The sequence below is a fragment of the Pteronotus mesoamericanus genome, unplaced genomic scaffold, assembly GCF_021234165.1.
Source record: "Pteronotus mesoamericanus isolate MK-2021 breed Mesoamerican mustached bat unplaced genomic scaffold, CSHL_Meso_final contig_90, whole genome shotgun sequence".
Taxonomy (NCBI): domain Eukaryota; kingdom Metazoa; phylum Chordata; class Mammalia; order Chiroptera; family Mormoopidae; genus Pteronotus; species Pteronotus mesoamericanus.
This window is the reverse complement of record NW_026555277.1, coordinates 15,192,119-15,211,914: the sequence shown is the minus strand read 5'-3', so window position 1 is coordinate 15,211,914 and position 19,796 is coordinate 15,192,119. Positions and strand designations below refer to the sequence as shown.

General features: G+C 35.2%; 1 protein-coding gene across 1 annotated transcript in view; it reads right to left on the bottom strand.

The window, feature by feature from the left end:
* Positions 1-8,079: 8,079 nt before the first annotated feature.
* ACADL (acyl-CoA dehydrogenase long chain) overlaps positions 8,080-19,796 on the bottom strand; it is a 32,791-nt gene continuing 21,074 nt past the window's right edge. Inside the window, exons 9-11 of the mRNA XM_054585702.1 lie at positions 15,794-15,921; positions 13,119-13,205; positions 8,080-9,120 (exon numbers count right to left, since the gene is read on the bottom strand). Of these exons, the coding sequence (XP_054441677.1) occupies positions 9,027-9,120; positions 13,119-13,205; positions 15,794-15,921 (309 nt within the window). The 3' untranslated portion in view covers positions 8,080-9,026. The remainder of the gene's footprint in view (positions 9,121-13,118; positions 13,206-15,793; positions 15,922-19,796) is intronic.

Sequence of the window (19,796 nt, the reverse complement as noted above, 5' to 3'; positions counted from 1 at the left end):
AATGGGCGCGGACATTTGTCAAAACATCAAAATGTATACTTAACACAGGTACATGTCATTGTGTGAGGATTCTATTTCAACAAAGCTAACTTTTAAAACAAGAGCTCTCTGATGAAGGCTGACTCAGTAATCTCAATGAGTTTTAGGTCCAGAACCTAGGCAGGCAGAAAAATTAAAAACTAGTTTGCATCAGTTAGGATGCAGATAGTCTGCGTGAGATGTAACTTAAAGCCCAAATAATGATGGCATAAAAACCATCATTATAATTATCTCTCTTATAAGTTATTTTATTAATTCTAAGACACATTATTTTTCACAATTTAACATTTCCAAAATCAGAATGACTTCATTGTTGATGTAATAACAAAGCATTGATTCAGTTTTATTGCCAATGGGCTTTTCCTTAATAATATACCAATACTGGCATATCTTAAAATTTAATAACATGTTTTGTTTTTTTTTTAAAAAGAAAGTTTAGAGATAGACAGCCCAGAGCTGATAGATAAACAGCTCTACAAGGTCACCAGGAACACAGGCTCCGTTTTATTAGTCTCTTCTGCCTCCATCCTCAAAGTAACTTCATAGTCCCATATGGTCACTGGAGCTCCAACCATCATATCCACTTCCCAGGCAGGAGGTAGAAAAAGGAAAAAAATGGCTAACAGCCTTTAAGCTGCTTCCCTTGAAGGTTCTCTCAACAATTCCATAACTTTATTGTATGGACAAATCTAGATACAGGGAGACCAAGAAATACAGCTAAAGTTGAACACATTGTCAATCTCCAATAATATAGAGACTATTATTAAGGGGAAAAAGGAGAATAGATAATGATTAGGCAATGTTCTTCACCAGTTTCCAAAGCAAAATGTCTAAAACAGCTCAATGTAACAAGCTGGTTTGGGGAGCAAGGAGGTCAAAAGAAACAGCTAAAAGAGGTTTCTTGAACTACATTCCCTTTTCTTCAGGCTCTGTTGCTTTGTTAAGAATGCAGAAGACATTGATGTAATTAGAAAGGATAATGGTGCGTAAGTCTGCAAAGGTAGGCAAAGGTAGTTCAGGACAAAAATATGGAAAGATTTGACGCAGGTCTAAGTAGGGAAGGAATGTAAAGTTAATTCTGTAGGTATTAGTGGAACCACTGAAGATTCTTGCATAAGTGGAGTGATGAAAGTGTTGTTTTTGAAACTTTAATTTCGTAAATCTTTACACTAAACAGGCATATCCAGAACTACTGGTCAGAAATCACTACAATTGAAAAGGTATCCCAACATTTTGATATATTTCATATGAAATGTGAACATACGGCAATTTTTTGAGGTCACTGAAGGTGTTACATATATGTTGTAACACCAGTTCTATTTCCTCAATTACATACCATGTGTAAGAACATATGAAAGTTGTATTGGTCATGAGTGATCCAGGTTATGATGCAGTAACAAATAACCACAAAGTCACAGTGACTTAACATTAAAAAAGTTTAATTCTATCCCACAGAGTTTGTTGCGGGTCCAGGCAACTTTTCAGAGCACTTGTCTTCCATCTGCTGGATCTGTATTCCATGCTTTGATCGTAAGTTGCTTCCACAGCAGTTCTGTAATCACTGCCATAGGATAAAATACATCACTTCCATCTAAAATCCTTTGGGAAGGACTATTCAAACAGTCCTGCCCAATTACAAGGGAATTAGAAAATGCTAACTATGTGCACAAATGAGTATTTAAACTCTACTATAAAAGTCATGTAATTTTTTTTTAATGGCATCAACAGATGAGACTGTCTCATTTGAGATGTGACAATCTCCAGGCACACTAACACTAACAACCGAGATCTAGTGTGTAGTTTTTATGGCAGATATTTTTAGCTGCTAATTTGGTTTCTTTTCCATAATTCCCCTTTCCTAATATTTTCTTGATTTTCATGCTAGTACCAGCCCTCTACGCAGCTCATGTGCTGTGAGTGAATCTGCTCCTACGTGCATGCCCCAAAGTGGGCCCTAACTGGCTTAAGCCAATTAATACATTCTACTTCTTCACACACAATCAGTGGTTCACAGGTGGGTGTGTAACAAATACTAGTCCCATGAGAGTGAATTTCAGCACTTATACCTCACATACGGGGCAAAAATGCATTCTCTTACTCTAGACATGAACACAAAAGCCCATCCCATGATCCAATTTTAGAAGTAGGCCCACACTGTAAGAGGTAGAGCACAGACATAGAAAGCAATTTGTAAAATGGATTGTTATTGACAAAGCAAAGCTGTTTAGTCGACTAACTTTCACTCTGCCCTAATCTGAGCTATCCAGTTTTGTGAACCCTTTCTTCGTATTTTAAAGCCAGATTTGATTTCTATTTTCTGTTTCTTGCAACAGGAAAAATATCTAATATAATCTATTGTAAAATGAAATGTAACTTCTCTTGGGATGCGTTACGATAAACTACTGGTGAGTTTAGACTTGAGAAAAAGACTGAAAAAAAATATGATTTTTAGTAATAAAAATAATTTCAAGAAAGATTTTATGAAATAAAATGTAAAGCAAAAAATAAATAAATTTGGTAGTAGCTTGAAACTAGAAGATTCCCACTAATATAAAGTAGGGATCTTTGGAAAAATGTCTGATTTCAGCAGTAGGGCCAAAATTGTTCATGATGGGTATGGGAAATTTTGTTGCACTGGAGAGCAAGGACTCTATTATAAAGAACAGGTCATGTCAAAATGACAAAGGATTACATGATGTCTGGTATTTGCCTTAAAATAATCCATGAATATAGGGGGAACATGGGGAAATATATGACTAAATATGAGTCATGAATTGATAATTGTCAAAGCTGGGTGATGTATATATACATGACGGCTCATTATATCAGTCTCTGTATTTTTATAAATGTTTGACATTTTCTATAATAAAAAGGAAAAAAATGTAAGAACAAATTTGAAGGGACTTCAACTGGCCTAAGAGGAAGCAATTTATGCATCAAAAAGAAAAAAATGACAGCAATTATTTAAAATACATCAAATTTCCAAGATACACAAGTCCTTATTAATACTAAGAGTTTCATTACCATTGGAGGTTTCTAGGACACCCCCTCATTACACTAAAAACTGATGAAAGAAAAAAAAATCAGGAATTTATTCTGCTTTTCATTTACCAATTATATTTCAGGATATGGCCGCCATGGAGGTATCACTCCCAGAACTCCCTTCAAGAAAGACCTTTCCAATTGGTTGTAAGACATGCAGTTAGCTGCCCCTCCTGCTGTTAGCACATTTAGGATCCACATTAGATTTTGAGCTGAGGCCACCTCTTTCCAGGCCATCCACAGACAACTAAGCTGGGCAGAGGACGCAGGGACTGGCCATTTCTACCAAATGGGGGACTTCTCCAATGGCCAGTCTTTACTCCAGAGGCCCTCATTGCATTGGGCAAGACCGTCTCTCCTGCTTCATGGCCTCAGGCTTCGGTTGTCCCATATTGCCCAATATGCCTTCCTTCCCTTTTCAATTTTCATAGGTGTTACCTCTCAATAAACCTCTTGCACTCTTGTGTCTCAGCTTCTGATTCCTCAGAGAGCCCGTCAGACAGAGATTAACCAGAAAGTTGATGATAGTTCTTCTTTATGAAAGTTAATAAATACAAAAGGAGTTAAAATATTAGAAAGTCATCTTTTACAATAATTAACCACTTACTAAGTTTACTGGGAAGGTAGTCAATCAATCAATCAATCAATGAACCTGAATCTAATCAAGCCTCTAGCTCTATTAATTTATAGGAAACACAGTGACTAAAGGAATAAATTAGAAATCACCATGAGAAATTAGAAATTGCCATGAGAAATCAATCAGGCAAGTCAATAATGTTGGACATTCTACAAAACAAATGACTAGGGTTTTTTTTTTCCCCAACAAATCAATGGCACTGAGGAAAAGTGAGAAATAATCCTCAACTCATAAAATTAGGTCACCATTACCCTGTTAATAAAACCAGGCAAGGACTGAAAGAAAAGAAAATTACAGCCGATGTTCCTTATGCACATGGATGCGAAAATTCCCGATAAACTGTTATCCAATTAAACCAAGCTATATGTAAACATTATAATACACAGAGATCAAGTGGGATTTATCCCAAGAATGAAAGGTCGATTTGATATTAAAGATATAATCAATGTAATCTGTAATCTTAATAGTTCAAAGAAGGAAAAGCACATGATTATATCAACTGATGCAAAAGGCATTTGACAAAATTCATTATCCATTAATGATTAAAAAAAAAAACCCCATCAAATTAGGAATAGAATGCAACCTCCTAAACCTGAAAAAGATCATCTACAAAAATATACTTTAAAAAAGTCAAAATTAATGTGAAAGCCTGACTACTTTCCCCCTAAGGTCAGGAACAAACCAGGATATCCATTCTCACCATTCGAGGTAGTGCAGTGTTGGCAAAGGGGAGATACATAGATCAATGAAATGCAACAGAGTCCAGAACTAGGGCCACACAAACATGAAAATGTAAGACTGGTTCAAATATGCAAATTGAGAAATACAGTCATTCGATTTTTACAAATATGTAAAAGCAATTGAATATTTTAGAAAAGGATACTCTTTCCAACAAATGGTATTCGAAGAATTAGACAACTATATGCAGAAAAAATGAACCTCAACATACATCTCACACCTAGTAAAAATTACTAAGTGGAACATAGATCTAAAGGAACAATGTACAATATAAAGTTATTAAAATAAAACATTGGAGGAAAACTTTAGGACTGGGGGTTCGGTCAAAGAGTTCTTAGATAAAATACCAAGTGCATGATCCATAAAAGAAAAAAAATTAAGGAATTGGAATTCATCCAAATTAAAAAGTTTTGCTTTACAAAACACACTGTTAAGAGAATGAAAAGGCTCGATGCCGCCTTTGGCCCTCCTGGGACGCGACAGCATGGGAGATTTGCGAGGCTACCACAAGGCAATGTTTCCCTAGCTTCTCCGTCTACCAAGGAGGTTGTCAGAGACGTTCTCTTACTGTTTAAGAGCCCTGATTGGGTCTGAGGCTTTTGGCCTCGCCATCCTCAAGGCACACCTGCAGCTATAAAGCTGCTTAGTAGCAACACGCCCTGAGCTCAGCAAGAGAGTCCCATTAATGTTCTTGCAGTCACCTGGTCTCCTTGTTTCACTGTCACCCTGTGCAAAGGCCGCAAAAAACTGACACTTTTGACTACTCACCTTTATACTCTCTGTTAGCAGTAAACTGAGTCTCAAAAAGGTTCATTTTCTTTTACAAGCAGAGTCTGTCAGCCTGGCTTTGCCTTGTGCTTGACAGTGTAGGGATATATGAAGAATCCTCAAAGCTCAACATTAAAAAAACAAGCAACCCAACTAAAAAGTGGACAGAATTCACCAGTGACATGGAAATAAGCAAGCTACCAGATGCAGAGTTCAAAACACTGGTTATCAGGATGCTCAAAGAACTCAGTTCATTAAGCATTTTGCTAAGAGAAAGGAGCCATTCTTAAAAGGATACATATTATATGATCCCATTTATATGACAGTCTCAAAATGAACAAGTTGTAATAACAGAGAACAGATCAGTGGTTGCCAGAACTTAGAGGTATAGGAAGACTGTGACTATAAAGAGCATGAGGGAATTTTTGTGATGACGGAAATTTTGTGTATCCTGACTACGCTGGTGGGTGCAGGAATCTATATACATACTAAAAATCAGAAAGCTAAAAAAAAGGTATTTTTACTGTAAGTATGTAAACCAAAAAATGAGGGAGGGGGCAAATTTGTTCTGTATTAATTTAAACAATGAAATTTGGACAGGAAGAAGAAAAAAGAGAAAAAGGAGAACTGTTATAAATAAAAGAGAGTTAGGAGACAATACAAAAATATGTAATTTGCAGACTTTGTTTGAATCCTGATTTGAATAAACTAACCACAAAAGGCATTCTTGATACAACCAAGAAAATTTTAATGTTAATTTGGAACTATATGTTAAATTTAAGTTCTTAAAGTATGATAATGACCTTGTAGTTATATAAAGAGAATCTTCATCAGTTAGAAACATACTCTGGTGTATGCGTGCGCGCGCGCGTGCGCGCGCTCATGAGTGTATGTGTGAAATAGGACTAAGTCTGGGATTTGCTTTAGAACAGTTAGGAAAAAGGTGGGGGAGATAATATTGGCGAATGTTGAAGCTAGGGTTCACTTTACTATCTTCCTATTTTTAAGTATTTTTGATGTTTCCTGTAGTTTCTTCTTAAAAATGGAAAATTAGATTTCAAAAATAGAGTAGAACTTTTTCCAACATATATTATAAAGCAGTAGACATGATAGGCATAAAGTTGGTTTCCATTGCAATGTCAAATCTTTCCAATGACTCAAAATAAATAAATGCTGTATGTGCCAAAAATAATACTGACATATGAAAAAAACCCAGTCTCCTAGAAATCTTATACCTTGAGCAATAAACTACTAAAATTACAAGATTTGCAGTTAGATTTTACAATAGCAAATCAAAACAGCTTCTTTTCCATAATGTCATTTCAATGACACCATCAGAGAAACAGAGGGTAAAAATAATGTTAAAGCAATAATTATAATTCTAAAAATCTCAGCCAGAAACCAAAATTATTTGGGCTTTTTGATTCTCATTAATTATTTACACAGTGCAGCTTTCTTGCTGTGTTGGTCCAGTCTGTTTTTCTAAGCATTATTATTTATTATTTCTTGAGCACTTAGCACTGTGTGAGATACAGATGATAAATTCCCTGTCCTAGAGGACAACAATCAAAGCCATATAAGCAAAACACAAAGATTAGCTATTTAAGAAATGAAAATCAAACGAAAGGTTAAGAAGCACATTCTGAACTCACTATTTTGCTTTGCTTCTTCTGGGGATGCAAAACAAGACTAGATGGCAAGATAAACAAGCCGTTTAGAAGAGATGGAAATCATCCCAGAGATCATTCCAAGAAAATATCCTACCTTAGCTATCCTTTCGGTGTCAGATATATAAAAATTACTATAACCTATTCCTAGCTCTAGTGGACTATTGTAGCTGTGTGCATGTGTATGTGAGTGTGTATGATTTAGGTCTGCCTAGCAGATTTTTCTGTTCCCTTTCTTTTGACAATACCACTCTCTGCTTCAGGAACTGTTTTCCCCAGTCTCTGTGCTTCTGATTGGACTGTCTATCATAGTGCTCCTTTCCTCTACTTTAAAATGATATTGCACTGAAAGATGTAGGCCTGGAGCAGCCCAAGGTCACTTTATAGTCCCTGTAATGAAATTTCTCTTCAGTGTCCATTAGGCCAATTTGCAAACAGAGTAAAAATAAGTGTGTATGGTGTAAGTGCTAGCAGGTCTAAGCCTTAGAATCAGGTCCTTGAGACCCTAGTTCCTACAGTTCTGTAGATTGTACTAGCTTCTCCACAATCCCTTTAAGCTAGCATATTCAAGTTTTTGCTTGGGGTGGTGGGAATTGTTCTTTTCATTTTGGCATTTGCACCTAACAAAATCTTAAGAAGTTAAATAAATGGCTCACAGTCCAATATCTCTTAAATGATAGAATTATTATTCAAACCCAGGTCTGTCTACCTCTATATAGCAGGCTTTTCTTTTTACGTTAATTTACTTTGCATCCTAAAGATGCTATGTTTCTAAAATTTAGTTTCTTTTAAGACTGGGAAAGAAAGGGAAAGGGGTTAAAAAGAGAGGGTTGTCTATCTAATCCTATATTGTTTTCCTGTAGTATGAGGGAGGCGAATGCTGGAAATACAGTAAATTCTAATATTATTTTCACTCATTTTGCATGGTATTGGATGCATATGAGTAAGAGCTCAAGCTGGCAATCATACAAACTTCTGCCCAAGAGCAAACCAAAGGTGTATAATTATAGGAATGGTATCAAAATATTTTCTCTCCCCTCTGCTCTACCCAGTTTGTATTGGTTGCATTAAAAAAAATGTTTAATACCAACAATACCAAATAAAATGTTTAGGTTTTCTAAGTTGAAAAAGAATACACATTTTTGTTTCCATTTAAAAACTGTTCCATTTCACCAGTATATGCAAAAAACAAAAAACAAGTATTAAAATGACTTTAGCAATTTACAAATTAAATTCTTGTTTTTTTATTAGAATAAATTTTAAGTCTGAAATCAAACATAATTTCCTCCTTTTCTGATTTTAGGTGTATACTTTTATTGCACTTATCATTTGAAATTATCTTGTTTATTTACTTTTTATATTACTGATTAATTCACTGAGGTAGGCTGTTCCCAAATAAAAGTCACTGTTTTGATACTGAAAAAATATACCAGTAGCTTAAAAATAAAGGATGATGGGTTGTTCTGTGTTCTCCTGTAGAATTGGGTGTCAGTAGGCGAGAGAACACACAGCCTTCTCTATGGGGTAGGCAAATGCTTAGCTGATTTGCTAGGAAGGCTTCCTGACTCAAGTAGAGCAGCTCTTCATTTATCACCATTTTACAGGGACTCTCTGCATACACTTTAGTTTGAAGAAAGGATTCCATTACTAAAAAACAGAGGCTTAGGGTAGGGTGATAGAATTCCACCATTCTGGGAAATCTGGAGCAAAAAATAGCTGAAATTATTTTGTATTCTAAATTATATTTTTTCCTTTCAAAAGCAATATGCTGTGAGTACTAGCAATGTTTTTGTAGTATAATAACAATTATTTGTCTCAATTTTAAAGATTTAAGTAATCGTACTTTTTTAGAATTTTAGGGAAAATGAAACACTAATGCTTCTAGAATTAGAAAATCTTTGCCTTTTAACTATATAAAAAATTAAAAGTTATACCTTATTTTTGAGAATTTTAGAATCTTGGGATTCAAAGGTTTCTTCTCCCATTGTGTTAATTTTATATCTGCATTTGATTTTTTTCAGTAAGCGAGCATCTGAAAACAAGTTTAGTGTGTCCTCCCTTCCAGGTTGCATTTTATCTTGAGTAGATTTAAAACCAGATTAGCTGTAATAGGATTCCAGGATGTGGGCAGATGTCTATTTGTCTCGGATGATGTCTCTTGCAATCAGCTCCTTCATTATTTCATTGGTACCACCATAAATTGGCTGAACTCGGGCATCCACGTAAGCTCTGGATAATTCAGAAGATGATTAAAGAGTAAATAAAAGATATTAGAAATTATAAATTTTGTGTCACCATATAACTGTTAATTATTTTAAAGTATTCACTTAATAAAATCCAAACAATAGAAGTTTTTCATAATTACTTTTTTCTAGTATGGCATTCATCTTCAATTAGTATAATTACAAAACTCTATTAAGAGACTGACCCTTTGTATAGCTTTGTTTTAGTTTGCTTAAAGAGATTATAAACTCACAATAACATTTATAGGTTTGTTTTCTTTGATTTAACTTTGTAAAATTCAGTACATATGGCACTCTTTAAAAAAGCCATTTTAGATTTAGAAATGGGTACAATGTTTTAATTTCTTGGTATCTTTGATGATTCTTAAAAAGTTGATATCCACTGGTTTTACAGAAACCAAAAGAGAAAAGAAAGTGCATTATCTTCTAACAACCCTTTAGATTCCCAGCACCACTGCTGCCATCAAGGGCATAAACAGATGTTTTAGAAAACATTGCTTCCCACAAAGTTAACAAGTAACTTATTTTCTGGAAATGGTTACTAGTCACTCCAGTAATGTATGAGGTTACCATTCTGATGGCTGAGTCCACTAGCGCAAAAAAACAGTTAAAAAAATTTACTTTTGGCAGCAATGATAGTAACAGAGACACTCTTTGTACCTTTTCTCATCTTTATCCTCTCAGCTCTGGCATCAGGGAGGATAAATATTATATTGCTTTGCAGGTGAAGGAACTGAGGTATAGAGAAGTTAATACATTTACTAATTAATGGTTGCTATTTGATGGTCAAATAGATAATTGGTTGACTGGAACAAGAAGGTAGGTATCTGCCACCTTGGCAAGTATTTCATTTATTATATTGTAATATTTTCACTGACCCAGGCATGCAGGATTTTCCTAGTAGACAAACTCAAAGGTATTTTTTTCTCAAGCATAAAATCTGTTTTTTTTTTAATTGAATTTTTGAGACAAATTAAATGTGATAGCTCGCTAAGAACATGACCAATTCTGGACTTACTCTTTACCATATTCATCATGGGACCTTGTAAAGAGTAAGCATTCAGTAAATATTTACTGATTTGATTTATTGTATTACAAAGGTATTTTAGTGTCTCAACATAAACTTTCTGAAAATACTTGAAATCTAGGGACATTTGTGTTTTCAAATATATACTTTTTTCTTTTGAACAAATTCCACTGCTGCTCACAAAATCCAGCCCTTGCATTTAGAGGGCATACCTAGCATTTCAGTCTACTTCTGCGATCTCAGTGCTCTCAGACATTTTTTGATTGGGTTGGGCATTTTTTTTTTCACATTACAGAAGTTCCAATGGAACTGGTAATGACAGAGATCAGTAGACCTTTTATAGGTTACTAATTAAATTCAGCCATCAACTAAAATTAACAAGAAAGGCAGCAGAATAAATGTTTAACCACACAAGGATGAAGCTCTGTGTCTCAGGCTGCTCTTCCTTGCATGGCAGAGAAGTCGCAAAACGGCAAAGACTGTCTCGCTTCTTACAGGCCCCACGCTCAGTGAGTAAGACCCAAGTGAACTCATGCTAAAGAGCAGTTACTTAAGAACACATAAACAAATAAATAAAATGAAACAAAAGAAAATATCTCTTTTATCTGTGAAACCAAAAGTCGCCACCACCGCCACCACCGCCACCCCCCACACACGTAACATAGCTTAATCTGAGGAGACAAGAAACACAAATAGAAGGATTTTTTCCTATTAAATCACAGCCTGTATACATCCACATACTGCCTAATGTGTCTAATTAGCTTTTTTGATATTATCTATTACACTCTCTTTTGTAATTTTATAAAAAATTCCTTCCCTATGTCTTTGGGGAGAAAAAGAGCAGTCCAGTTCAAAGGTTCATACAATCCTTGAACTAACAAGCTGGCCAAGAAGGGGATTATTATACACGAAAGGAAATATAAGTCTCTCAGACTGAAACCAGGGATTTCACATCCTGAGCCATTAAGCTACAGTTTTTGCTTGCTGCTGACCTGAAGGAGTAGCCTCTTGAGCCATGTGCATGGCTGACTCCTCTTCACCTAATGCACCTTCTTTAGAACCTGAACTAATCTAGACAAATGCTGAGCCACTGCTTGTCTGCTTTCCTAGCGCAGCTGTAACTGCACAGTTGAATAGAAAAATATAAACACCCATTATTATTTCTCTTTTCTAGCACAGTGAATATTGTGAATCAATTAACATTGTGAGTAAATCATGAAATGCACAGGAAATATTTCAGTGATGATTTAATTTATGGTAGCATAATTCAATGTTTACTTTTGATTTCATGACTATGCAAAGATAAAAAAAATAAATCTGCTTTGGATTAAGGTTTGTTTGAAGTAGTTCTAAAAGGATATACCAATATCCAAATTAAAAAAAAAAAAAGAAATTGTTTAGCTATTTCATGCTTACATTCCCAAGGAAGGAAAAAGCCCTGCTTATTGCTAAGTTTTTAAAGAAGGTTGTAAATTATATACATCCTGTGCTTAAAGCTTTATGAGCTGCCCAGTGGCTATAGAAAACTAGTAAATTATATCTATGGTGAAGCTTCTGTTCTTAATGTAACTTTAATAAAATGTTTATTTTCCTCATTAAGGACTATAAGTGTATCAAATGTTGCCAATTATTCTTGCCAAAATGATACATTTGAAAGTTAATTTGAGTACTAGTTTGATAATTTTCCTTTTAGATATCTGTATTTCAATTAAAATTAGAAAAAGTTTTTAGCTTTCTCATTCAGAACTAGGTTGGACTTCTCTTGATACGGCAAAGACCTTTCTTGGGAAAATTTTATGAACTGAAAATATTGCTAATTAAAAGGAAAGTATATTTTCTAGAGTGATGAAAAGAATTCCCCATAGGGAGATTCCTGAGGCAATTTCATGGACAGATAAATGGATAAAGAAAATGTAGTGTATATGTACAATGGAATGCTATTCAACCTTAAATCAGAAGGAAACTCAGTAATGTGTGGCAATGTGGGAAAACCTTGGAGACATTCTGCTAAGTGAAATAAGCCAGTTACAGAGAGACAAATACTGCACTGATTCCACCTATAAGAGTTATCTAAAATAGTAAAATTCATAGAATCAATGAGGAATAGTAGTTGCAAGAAGGCGAAGGGGAAGGAGGAAGATGGAGTGTTACTAATCAATGGGCTTAAGATTTCAATTAAGCAAGATGAATAAGCTCTAGAGATCCATACTATAACATTGTTCCTCTGGTTTGTAATACTCCATAGTACACTTAAAATTTGTGAAGATGGTATATCTTATGTTCAGTGTTCTTACTATGGTAAAATAAAATTAAATGAAGAGAACAGAATTAATAGTCACTCAAATTAAAGGAAGAATAATAAACTACTTTTTTACCTATTAGATTAACACTAAATTTAAAAGGCAATCATGTTCATAGCTTAGGAGGTAAGTCTTCAGACTTTGTTCATTTGAATGTGAGTTGCTACCAATTAGAGGAAATAATCTGGAAGTTATAAAAATTAAAAAGATGCATACTTTTGAAAACTAGCAATACTACTTTTGGGACTCTTCTATTGCAATCACAAACACATGTATCTAAGATAAATGTGAAAAGGTGTTTGTTGCAGCACTGTGTTTGTCAGAGTGAGAAACTGGGAAGAACCTGAATAATTATGGTTAATCTATAAAATAAAACATTATTCAACTATTTCAAAAGTGACATTCGTCCTTCAGTATAACAGTTCAAATAAAACCAAGCATCAAGCTTTTAGTATATTGGCCTCTTCACTTTCTTTAAAAATGTAAGATCCTAAGAGGAAGCCAGTAACATGATGCTGTTTCCATCTGCTTGAAGATACTCTGTAGTCAGTTGAGGAATGCAAAGATTTTGCATCTTCTTCCCTTCAATATACAAAGCACAGTAATTTTCCTTTCTCTGCATCATCCAGAAGGGTGTAACAGAATAGCCATACTCACTTTGCAATTGGGTACTCCCACATGTATCCCCAACCTCCATGGAGCTGTAAGCAATCATAAGCGACTCTGTTTTGTAATTCAGTAGCCCTAGTGAACAAAATATAAAAGGAATATTTGAAATACATTTGCATGAGGTGCTTCAGAATCGGGAAACAAATTATTTGTCAAATGCATAAATTTTCAAACAATTAAAAATAGTCATATTGCCCTGGCTTGTGTGGCTCAGTTGGTTGGGCATCGTCCTGCAAACCAAAAGGTCACCTGTTTGATTCTCAGTCAGGGCACATGCCTGGATTGCGGATTCGGTCCCAGGTCCGGGCGTGTGTGGAAGGCAACCAATTGATGTTTCTTTTTCACAATGATAATTCCCTCCCTTTTTTTCCCCTCTTTTCCTCCAACCCTCTAAGAAGTAAAGAAATAAAAGGCATATTAGCCAACCAGAGACATAATGGTAACTGTCTATAAATTATGTATGAAATAAATCTCAGGACAGTTTTTACATAATGAATACTTTGGTCATCAATTATATTTCAGGCTGGGCTTTTTAAAAAATTATATTATGGGGGGTGATTTTTCTTATTTTTTTATTTAAAGGTTGTGTTTATTTACTTTTAGAGAGAGGGGAATGGAGGGACAAAGAGAGGGAGAGAAACATCAATGTGTGAGAGAGACATCTATCCATGTCTCTCACACGGCCCCAGCTGGGGGTCTGGCCGGCACCTCAGGCACGTGCCTTGACTGGGAATCAAACCGGTGACCCTTTGGTTCTCAGGCCAATGTTCAATCCACTGAGCCGCACCAGCTAGGGCTAGGTTTTTTGTTAAGTATGGAAACAAAGTGTGGAAAGCATAGACTGTTAGGTTTTTGCTACTTCACACCTGAAAAGGATATAGTAAAAACTTGAATCTGGTCTAATTTATTTAAATTCTCTATATGATCTAAGTTAACAGTATAATTATACAACCATCTATTTCCCTCCGCCTTTGTAATATCTTTTTATTTTTCTCCAAAGATGTCACTTCCTACCTGAAGGCTACAAGTCTGAATTCAAGTAACTGTGAAAACAAATTTTTTTAGGGTTTTCAGAAATAAACTGAGAGTAAAAGTGAAAACTTAAGGGAGCGCACTACTATTGAAAGTGCATGCCATTATACAAGACACTTATTAAAGATTGCTTGGAAGATATTGTCCTTGAAGTACATATCTATATATAATAATATGAAACACTTGAGAAATATGCTCTTTTGATCTTATCACAATAACTTCAACTATCATTAAAATTTATAAGATAATTGGAAGAGATTTTTTTATCTTAATATAAAAAATAAGTTCAAGAATATTTTCAACTTATTTTTCAATAGCAGAAAACAAAGAAAAGTAAGCATGGACACATTTTCCTATTAAAAATAATTTTTAACTTGACTCAGGAACTAAAATAACAATATATTGTAATAATTAACAGACATGGCTCAAGGGCAACAATATTTGGAATTCAATAAATTTTTGTATTTGGCAAGTATTAATATTTTAGTGAAATATTTACTGGGCTATAACTAGTTTCTTCCTCTGCTTCCATATGAAGTACTAGTATGTCTAAAAACCTAGTGTTTTCAAGAACAGCGAAGTCCATAGCATAGCTATCTAAATATCTTTTTCCAAAAATATCTTATCTAAAATCAGTTTTACACTTTTTAAACTAGTCAAAGAACTTGCTGTTAAGTATAAATATAAAATGTCACTCCTCCCCCCAAAAATATCACCACCCAAAAGTGCAAGTTCCTAGTAATTCCACATCAATTTCAACCTGGCAATTTTATTATTTTGGAATCATTACATAGAGCACAATTCTGCATATTTTCCCATTCTACTTCTGATTAAACTGAACATAAGTTAATGATTAATGAAAGGAATTTTTTCTAGGTTATTTTTGGGCTAATGAGATGTGAGAAAGTTTGCTTTTAAAACAGAGGAAACCAAACCCACATCCAGAATCTGATTTAAACTGTGTTCTTGTATCTTAAAATATACAAAAGCTTTATAGGGGTCTTTTTTCCCCCCAATCAACTCATCTTCAATACCATTGCTAATCATCTTTAATACAAGTGAAAGTCTTTCTGAACTTAACGAGACATTTCTTTCCCCTCTTGTAATAGAGCATGTGTAACTTTTTTGGACAGTCAATTCTTCAGAAATTTTTCTTTGGTTTGAAAAACACCTTAAACAGGAAAATCCTGTCCAAGCTGCACATTTCACAAACAACAAAATGTTTTCTCAGAGAGAATTAAATGTAATTCTGGTTATTTCATGAAAGAATTGGGACTACTTCAGGTCTCGAGGTTTTACTGTAAATGCTTGGTTTTACTATACTGTCACTCTGTAGATAATTTGCGATTAAACTTAACTGAACAAACTAATCAGTCATCCTACTTCAGTCTCTTAGTATTTTATTTTCAATGGCATGCTAAAAGTTAAATACCGACTTGAGTAATTTTTAGCACATTTTAAATAGGTTTAATAGGACCTTTCAGCATTTTTTTTACAAAATTAGTTCTTACTGCTAGTTTTCATTTTACACAGCCTTCTTCCCTTAAGACCCTCAAGGCTGAGTTTAAAGTTGGAAGAATTCCGTAACAGCCTGTGCAAACACCACATTTTAATTACTGTGGCACACATACCAGTATTTCGCCATGGAAGCCGTGACAGAATCCAGGCGCTTTGCTTCGTGCAACTGGAGACAGCTGTCCACAAACGCTCTCGTTACACAAATGTGTGTTTTTAATTCTGCTAGTTTATGCTGCACCGTCTTGAGTTTAAAGAAAATGAAAGATAAAAATGAGCATGGCAGAAGAGCATGTTTTGGGTCATCAAGCATATCAAAAGTTACATAATGAAAGATTCCTTGAGCAAAACAAGGTTTTCTTGAGCATTACCAGGTTTTCTTTTTTTCCTCCTGAAAACAGGCCTTTGCTAAAGAAAGGGTTAAATTTAAAACTCGCAGTAGGTCATTGCTAAGGAAATTTGTACTAAAAGAAAAGACGCAAAGATAAATGCATAAATATCTTATGCTTCAGATTTTAAAATGCAGTCAGTTTAGGGAAGCGGCCTGAGAAACGCCATGACTGATGGGTGAGCACCATCTTGTGGTACAGCCCTTTAGGTACATCTGTGGAAAAGGTATTTTCCTCTGGAATTGAAATCCATGAAGTAATCACATTTCTCAATTCTGCATCTTTGTCTTGGCTTAAAGTAACAATGTAACAAGATGGAGTGACAACATACAAGTATGTAATGTTGCCAAGTATAGATGTGTAGAATGCAGTAAAAGAAAAACAGAACTGAGATCTCAACAGAGCAGGATCCATGCATCCCAACCTCCGCTGCCTCTCCCCACCCTTTTTCTGGTTCCTCTCAATAGCTTGTCTAGCAGAGTGTCTAACTTGAGCTGAATGGTCAGGAACTGTCAATGCTAACATACCTAAATACCTCCTCCTGCTGGTTATAGACAACCAATAGTATTCTTTCTATCCAGACCATCCTCAGTCATTCTCAACGTCTCTCACATCAATCAAATTTTCTTGCATTCCCGACCCTGGCATCTCACACCTTGAACTTAAAGTTTACGTGCGGTCTCCTTAGCACCAACTCTTGAACCTCTTTCAGAAAGTGGACTTGGTTTGAAATGCTGGCTTTCCATTTTGGGTAACCTCCAAAAATACAACGCATTAATTGACCTCTTAGGTTCAAGGCCCAGCTATATAGTCAGCAGGTTCTACCTTCCTTATGGAAATTCAGATAGAAATAGATTTTTATCATTGTGCTGTGGAATATTTGAGTGAGACCTTCACTGTGGCTAATAAAAGGAATGGGAGTTAGTGACAAAGATGACTCAATGAAACTTAACCTATAAATTAAATGTTCTCCACCTACACACTGGCAAGTCCAAAGCCATGAGTGAGTTCTCAAAGGAAGGTTTTGGGGACCAGATTTCAGAGGATGTTGGGCTGTCTTTATTACTGGTTACAGCAATTCTCAAACCACAAAACTGAACCTTTCAGTATCATCGTGGTGGCTAAAGTTTGGGTACTTCCCATTTCTGGAAAAAAGTAAAAAAGGAGTATAATGAGACCCAGGACCAGGCAAGATCAGGGTGTGTCAGGTGGAGTAGGCATCCTGATGGACAGAGGCCTCATAAGCGCACCACCGTAACTGCTGTGTTGATGAAAACCCCACCTGACTGCATGTCCCTTGGCTTTACACCATCCTGTTCTGGAAAACAACGTGACGGGCATCTAATGATTCCCAAACCAAGCAGTGGGAAGGCTGATGCCACACTTTCCCCACCTATGTACCTTGGCCTCTAAATCCGACCATGCTGGGTTACATCAAAAGCTTCTTCTCTTCTCGTTCTTTCCCTTACTTTTTCTATCTCCCTTTCCATTCATTTGATTAGGCCAAATCTCTGCCCTTTAATCAGCACAAAATTTTCCACTCCAACACCACATATCCAAGTTTACTCATAGAAATTCTAAAGATAGAACAAAAAATGAAAAAAGTGGGGAAATACTCTTCAATACATTGACAACAGATGAATATACATTCCAGGAAAATCCCTGAAACTTAGCTTTGAGCCTAACTTCCAGTTTAGTTCAATGACCCTTCATCTGGAAAACAAGAGGGAACCTGACAAGTTTCAAGATACTTTTGACTCAGACTCATTCCCGAGGATGGCACATTTGAGAATTTATAAACTCTTAATAGGAGAGAATCGAGACTTGTAAGTCCAATTCTCTCTCATGAGGGCTGTTCCAATGGGAATGCTGGGGGCTTCTAGAGGCAGCAGATGAATTTCAGACCAGGATGGATCCACTTAGAATTCTTGTGTCAGCAGATCTGGTGAGGTCCAGAGGTCTGACAGAACTAATGTCTTCAAGGGTCCATAATTTACCCCCTGGAGATAAAGAGATTAAATATTTACATATTCTTGGTACTGAGTTGGGTGTTACTATATGCAGATTGGTCTTTGCTCTTTACTGCAGACACCATGTCAGATTTTTAGAAATTTTTCTCTAATGAATGGTAGCTACTAATTGTACCACACATCATTAGCAAGGTGCTTTTGTGAACGATCAACATGCTCATAGCAGTACCTTTTAACATTCATTAGCAGTCACTAGGTAATACTGCAGCTAGCATTAAAAAAAAAAAAAAACTTCCCTGAAGTTACTAAGTAGACCAGATAACCAGATGGAGTCTCTGTCAGAGTTCTGAATGACGAAATTCTTAGAATCATAGAACAGTGGAAGTGGAAGACACCTTGGAAAGTTATCTAGCCCGGTATTCCATTTAAACAACACCATTTGTTGCACTCTCATATAGTACGCCTGAAATATAAAATGTAACAATCTAGGTTTGCCATCTAACTGTATAGTTAATTAATCCTAAACTAAAGACCCTAAGAAGATATTCCCTTTTTTGAGGGCCGTATGAAAGAAGCATTATTTTTTCCCCCTCTCCTCTCCCTTTTTCTAATATTTTCTGTCCTAAGAATTAAGAGCACATACCACCCAGGAAATAACTAAAGCTTGCATTAGGAAAAAGAACAAACAAACCAACACTGAATTTTCACTTCACTGAACATGGGTAAACATGGGTGGAGGGAAAGAAAAATAAAAAAGTCCATCTATCTTAAATTTCTGGGTAAGAAAACTAGTGTCTGAGTTAAGAGTGCAGATTCTGGAGTTAGAACAGCTATGTAACCTTGGGCAAGTTACTTAACCTCTCTATGCTTCAGTCTCCTTATTTGTAAAATAAGGAAAAATACAATAGTTATTACACACAGTTGCTGTGAAAAAAATGAGACAATCCATTTAACAGTGTCTGGCACATAGACACAATGTAAAATAATGATAAATGACAGCATTATAATTATTTAATATCTGAATTTTACAGTTCTATTGTCTATTCCATGGAAAATCATAAGACTTAACATCAAACATAGAATGTGTGAACAAAAAGAAATGGAAATCCTATAACTACTTAAGTATAGTAGGTCTCTATATTAAAAAAAATAAATTTTTGTGAAACACATCCATGGTTAGATGGCTAGAGAGGACAATATTTAAAATCAAGGATAAAAAAGAGAAAGAAAACCAAATTTTTTATATGGTCATAAAATGACATTTGGCTAAGTATAATATGGTATTTAAAGGTCTTCTATTCCAATTTAATAACTAGAACTACAGCACACCCAGCTCTAGAACAGGCTGTGTAGGCATGTGCTGGTCCTTCACCTTTTCTGAATACATTAAATTCCTAGATTGAATATTAAACTATTATTCAAAGATATTTAAAGAGGAAGATTATAAGAAATATCTCAGAAATCTCAAAACATACATTTACTTGGAAAACAGTACTAGTCACAGCAATTAACATAACCGTGGAAGTATACTACTGTCACCTAGTGAAATTTTACTAAACTACCTCTGAAAGAAGCCAACCAAAAATTGGCACCGTCTTTGCAAGGGATTAAAACTATTCTTTTTGTTATCATACACAAACACATACATATACACAAATTTTTCCCTCACATTTAATGTCTGGAAAATGTCAAACCACATTTAACATTCTGAGCTATACAATCTAGCTAATATTATAGTCATCTTTGTTGTGATTTAATAT